At 38.9% G+C, this 6217-nt stretch overlaps 1 protein-coding gene across 1 annotated transcript in view; it reads right to left on the reverse strand.

Moving 5' to 3' along the window:
* Positions 1-448: 448 nt before the first annotated feature.
* Positions 449-6217, reverse strand: part of slc15a4 (solute carrier family 15 member 4) — a 61496-nt gene continuing 55727 nt past the window's right edge. Inside the window, exon 9 of the mRNA XM_016471200.1 lies at positions 449-1112. Coding sequence (XP_016326686.1) covers positions 961-1112 — 152 coding nt within the window. The 3' untranslated portion in view covers positions 449-960. The remainder of the gene's footprint in view (positions 1113-6217) is intronic.

The raw sequence follows: 6217 nt of genomic DNA on the forward strand, positions 1-6217 counted from the left end.
TTACCACTTAAGATCAAAATCATTAAAAACAAGCTAATAGAAATCTAATGCCTGATAAAATATCTAAATATCTAAAAGTGAAAAACACTTGTAATGCCACAGGTTTAGTACCAAAGTTACAAATTTAATCAAACTGTTAAGGACAATGTGATTCTTAATAATAATAATAATAATAATCTTTTGCACTGCAGTTTTTATCAACTACTTCACTGATGTTTGATAATGTGAAAATTCTGCATGAATTCTGTATGCAATTTATTGGCTACCATCTGAAATGAGTAGCCAACCATATTTGCCCTTTTAGACATCAGCCAATTAGCATCAACAGCATAAAAAATAGAACCAATTCAAATTTACAGTAAAGTGACCATATACACAATACAGTGCAAAATGGTGCCTGAATTAGAGGAGAAAAAATGTAAAAAAAAAACAAAAACTTTTTAATAATGTTTAAAAAGTATTGTTAAAATTATGTTTAAAAAAAGGTGTACCATAAAACATGCCCAGAGGGACAATTTTAAATAAATCTGAACAAAAGTATTGTCTTACCCTGTCGAGCATAAACTATGAAAATAAAAGGTTCAATAAATATTCAATTTAAACCAATGATCAATTGTACAACCCATCATAAACAATTTAAAAACCACATTCATTTTATGAGTAAGTGAATTTGTAAATCTCATTGACATAGTCAAAACAACAAAAATCCCACATTTTGAACAAGTGTTGCCCAAAGTATACACTACAACAAACACGTCATAATCCAGTTCACTGATGGAGTGGACAAACCTAATTTCCAACCATTTCATATGAATATTTTGTAGGTAATTATCGGGGACATTTTTTTGTTTTCTTTTCTTTTGTCTTTTTGTCTCGCGTGTTTAAAACTGCAAGAGAATGGCCAGTTCCAGTAAACACAGGGGGCTGAGGTGAACGTACGGCTGGTGAGGATGATGGGGGTCATGAGTTGGTCAGAGACACCCTGTTGCTCCCTGCTCTGGGCTTCTGCTTGTCATACTTCACAGACACAATGAGGAAGACGAGGAGTGTGACTCCCTGAATGGCAGCCAGGAGGAAGAAGTAGTAATTCAGTGTGCACTCGTTGATGTTACCTACAGAGAGAAGAAAAAAACTCACTTTGATGTGAATTTCACAATACCAAACTTTCAGTAGCGGATAACAACCTCTTGGAGAAGAGACACCACGCAACCTCTGTATACTGGTTGAAACAGAATTTGAGTATCATTTCTTCAGAAGCAGGTCTCACATTTTTTGATTTTGATTTAAAAATAACAAACCAAACAACAAAAACAAACCAAGGTGATATTTAATATATTGCATTTATATATAAAGGATATATAACAACTATATCTTTACTTTGGACCTTTTGTTCATTTTTATCAGTTACTATTCCAGTAATTACAATCACTTTTCCTGAAAAAAGGTATGGTAATACATATTTTTCTTTAACTGATACTTCTTATCATCCTTCCTTTGCTCACTTGATCAGTGGAGAGATTTCTGATTAATTCTAAAGGCGTGTGTACAGGTAGATGAAGAGAAACTGAACATCTGTGTACATGCTACAGTCATATGTCAAAAGAAAACAAAAAGCATATGTTTGTGCTTGTTGGATGCCCGAAGGCAACAGAGCGAACAGGCAATCTGCTGCCTTCATACTACCCTACAGCAGCAAAGAACTTTAACTGATAGCATGTCTGTCCGCACTGCTTGTAAGCATCCATTGCAACCTGCAAGCCCATCTGACTCTGGTTTATTCAAGCAAAACCTAAACAAGCATTATTTCTCCATCCAATCTCTCCTTCATTTCCCATCTCTATATAATGCTTGAGAGCAGATAGAGGGTTTACATCAATACTTACAGGGGAACCATAAACAAAAAGCCACATCTTCACAGGATGAAGGAAGAGCCTATAATTCACCATCTTGGGAGCTTAAGTGAAGCACACTCGCTCTGATTCTGCTGGCATTACAGACTCTGAGCCCTCGGCCCTGAACTAACTCTCCTGTTGTTTAAGCCTCTGACTGCTCGGGCCATTATAGTCCTGTGTGGCGACTGTGTAGTATTAAATTCAACCCTCTACGAACACTAAATTCTGTACACAAACACAGAATTGGTTTAGAAATGTTTCCTGCATTATGAACCATAAGTCTAAACCTCTCTCTCTCTCTCTCTGGGCTGAGGAAAAAGCTGCTTAACACTTCTGATCTGTTCAGAAGAGGTGGTCAAACCTCCAGGGTTGAGGACCATCAAAGAGAAACTCTTAATAAGTAGTTCGGCGAAGGGACTGTCGAGTCTCGGGAGTGTTTCAGACTGGCTAAAGCAGGGCCCTGTAGCGCTGCTTAGCATTACCTATTACGACGTCTACAAACATATATCCATATGAATGCATTAGCATTTAAATAGATATATTCACATGTCCACATCTTGCCGAAATAGGGTCACTGATTAGAACAAGGTATTACATTTTAGAGAGGATTCTACTTCAGTTTGAAGATGTTATTAGATGGAGAAAAAGATTCAGCATCGTTTCATAGCAACCAATTGGAGGAAAGAAAGATGAATAAGGTCTTCTGACCCCCAGCTGAACCTTTGAGGAACATCATGAGCAATTCCATGAAATATAATTATCTATGGCCTCAAAGAACACATCTCAAGCAGTTCTTATCTTCTGCCAGATGAGGCAGTTGAAGACATGAAAGCATTGATTCATTACAGTATAAAGCTGCAATGCATTCCCATCCCAAACATGTATGAATGAAGATCCAGACGGCAACATTTGATTAAACATTATGCATAGTACAAGGGCTGAAAGATTTCAGATGCTCACAGTGGTCTCGTCCTTTCAACCAAAGCAAATTTTTGAGTACTGTGTAAACTGTAATATAGAGCTGTCCAATTATGCTTCTAGAAGGCCAATTTCCTGCAGAGTTTAGATCCACCACACCTGCTTGGAGGTTTTTTCTAATCCTTAAGACCAGGATTAGCAAGTTTAGGTGTGTTTAGTTAGGGTTGGACCTGAACTCTGCAGAGTGGAGGTCTTCCGGGGCAAGGGTGCCCAATCCTGCTATAGGGCAAGAGTTCATCAAATCCGGCCCTGGTGGTCCACTGGCATGAGTTTAGCTCAACCTGGTCTTATGACAAAAATGTACCTCTGGGAACTTTTTTGCAAGACACAAAATACATAACGCCATGTATGTTTCGTGAACTATTCAATGTGAAATGTCCACTGGGTGGCACTAAAAGAGTGTTCCTTTTTTTATATAACGTACCATCTGCACTACACCTAAACCTACTCAATAGTATGAACAAAAGCAAATGTGACAAAAACGCAATCGCAAGCATGCCGTTTTAGCTTGTTTTTCGATCTGTCATCTTTGAGCTCTTTCATTGTGAGTCATGTTTTTCACGGAATTCGTACCCAAGGATTCCGCATCCTAAGTCCAAGTCTGTCTCGGCTGAGCTACCGAGCAAGTTTGTTACGTCCGGAAAGTAAAACATATGGAGCTGTAATCATAACTATGTACGAAAACTATTACAAGTGCTCGCTGTGTTACCGCATCGAGTCTTCATTTCTGTTGGAAACTGCAGTGATATGTAGTTATTGGTAAGTTTTTCACGTCTTGCGAAAAAGTTCCCAGCTCCAACCTTTGAGTTCCATGGAGGAGCTCCAGAAGGAAGTAAGGAGGAGTGACAACAGTGGACCAGTGGCCTGGGATATTTTTGTTTTGTGCACTTGTTTTCTTTATTTTTTATTTGGAAATTAAATTTTACATTTACGTTGTGTCGGTTCCCACCTCCTTCTTGTATCTACAAACCATGTTACAGGAGGCCTTCCAGAAGCATGATCTGGCACCCTTGCCACAGAGTGCCCTTTCAGGTTTTCAAAGATTTGTTTTGGCAGTTATTTAGATTTCTTCGTGAATTTCTAAGCTGCATTACATGGACATAGGGTGCCCCTCTTTGATGGCCTGAAGTCTTATTTGAGAGCATAATTTAGCACAGAAGTGTCAGAGCCATGGCCTTGCGGTTACTGCTAATGTTAAGTCAGAATTTTCACACAGGTTTGAATCCAACCTAACCCTATCCCATCCCTGTCTCAATCCTCAATACTTTCCCCTCTCTTCTTCACCGTCTCCATCCAATAAAAGTGGCAAGCCATGTTATGGCTACAGGAACCTTCTGATCAATTTCTCTGCTGCTTTAATATACTCTGTAACAGCAGTCACTCCCCAATGACAACAAGTGTTAAAAACAGGTGGACAGTTTGACTGAGAGAGCAATAGAGCTCAGGATCTTGCTGCCCTCCAGCAAGGGGAAACAAATGCCCCTGTCTGCGAAAAATGCTGCATTTACAATACCCACATGCCAGAGTAGAGCTAACAGCAAACCAACAATCAATACCCTCAAACGGTCCCCTTTCACGCCACAGGCTACTCCAACTCATGGAAATAAGAAGAGTAAAATATGGCTTGCTATTGTTTTAAGTTTGTTTCCCCCATCCATGGTGTTGTGCGTTGGCGGGTGACGTGGCTGTTCTTCCTATGCTTCTGGGAGATGACATGATTTAACAGCAGCACTTGGCAGGATGTGGAGGTGCTGGTCGCCTCCCTGAAAGGCAAGGCTGTAAAGAATACTCAGTCAAAGGACAGAGTGGGAGATATATCACGGCGACACGCTCTGGGAAGATTGCTTGCACTTCCCTCAGGAAAGTGGCAGCTGTCGCAGATTTGGCTGCGTTTGGGCAGTAATGGAAAAACAAACATTACTGGAGCACAACTGCATGTTCCTGATGCGAATCTCAAACAGGAAAAGCAGTAAGCAATGAAAGGATCAGAGAAATTTGTAGGATACAAAATGTAGATCTTGCACTAAGAAGAAAGAGTTAAAAACAATGATCCAACTCATCCTGTCAGTTTTCATAAAAATCAATCTCATACGTCCCGCTCTATGCAAAAAAATAAATCCCACATTAGATAAAATTTGTATAGTTCACAAATATATGCACAGTTATTTCATTTGATTAATAATAAGACAATCCTAACCCTCAAGTCTGATGACTTATTTTATAATAATAGTTTAAGGGGGCGTAACTTTGACTGGTATTCATGAATTTTCCACTAGTCCTCATACACAGTAGTATCATTTGCTCTCAATCGTTACAGTCCCCATGCCCTCATTTCATGTTACATTGCACATTCAGTCTTATAGTGCAGCTACACAAAGATAACAGCAGGCACCTGGCAGTCTCACTCTATAAGGGCCGGCAACTGTATTCGTCTTGCTGCAGGCCCTCAGCAGTCCATCATCTAATGATTTTATTAACCTTTCCTTGGCATGTAGTCCCGTATGACACACATGATGCTCTTTGTGTTCATTTAAGAAATATCGGTATTTATCTCGTGTGCTTCAAAAGGGTATACCTGTCATACGTGAGGGCTTATCTGGGGTAATTGGAGAAGCTGGAGAATTAAAGATGGAAGAATAAAGGGGTATATACGAGAATGAATCTGGCCAACACTACGAGAATGTGGCAGCTCCATTAGGCGGCTCACGTGTCACCAGGCCTAACCAGTCTCCAGTCTTTCAAATTAATCGACTGAGACCTTTTATCCACTTTAAAAGAGTGGCAGAAGCAGGGAAATGCGAGGGGAACATCAGAGGAGGCAAAGTATGAGATACAGATGCACAACCAAGGAATAGGTAAAAAAAAAAAAAACTACATAGTACACACAAACTGTAGATAACCATGAGTGCATTTGCATGTGCAATCTTACTCTGATTGTGCTTAACAACCGTGTGTAAGGTCATGTAAAACTATGTTTAATATGTGAGTAAAACTCAGTTGGCACACCTAGATTTTTTACTCTGCATGGAAACAAATTGGACTGAAAAAAAAAATGGCTGCTTTCAAACAGGTTTTTCCAACACTTCCTATGTGTCTAGAATAGAGTGCATAAGTGCCATCCCAGTTTTTCAGCAGCCTTGGTTCTGGAAGTATTTTTCCCATATGTTTTTGTTTGTTTGTTTGTTTTAAAGTCCTCGTTTCAGAATTATAATCCATGAACTAACCTATCCAGCTAAGAGGTGAATCACAACATTACAAGCTTTGATTTGAAGTAAATATATATATATATATATATATATATATATATATATATATAAACAAAAAAAAAAAAACAAAAAAAAAAAAAA

This window comes from Sinocyclocheilus anshuiensis, unplaced genomic scaffold (genome assembly GCF_001515605.1).
Source record: "Sinocyclocheilus anshuiensis isolate Anshui unplaced genomic scaffold, SAMN03320099.WGS_v1.1 scaffold296, whole genome shotgun sequence".
Taxonomy (NCBI): Eukaryota; Metazoa; Chordata; class Actinopteri; order Cypriniformes; family Cyprinidae; genus Sinocyclocheilus; species Sinocyclocheilus anshuiensis.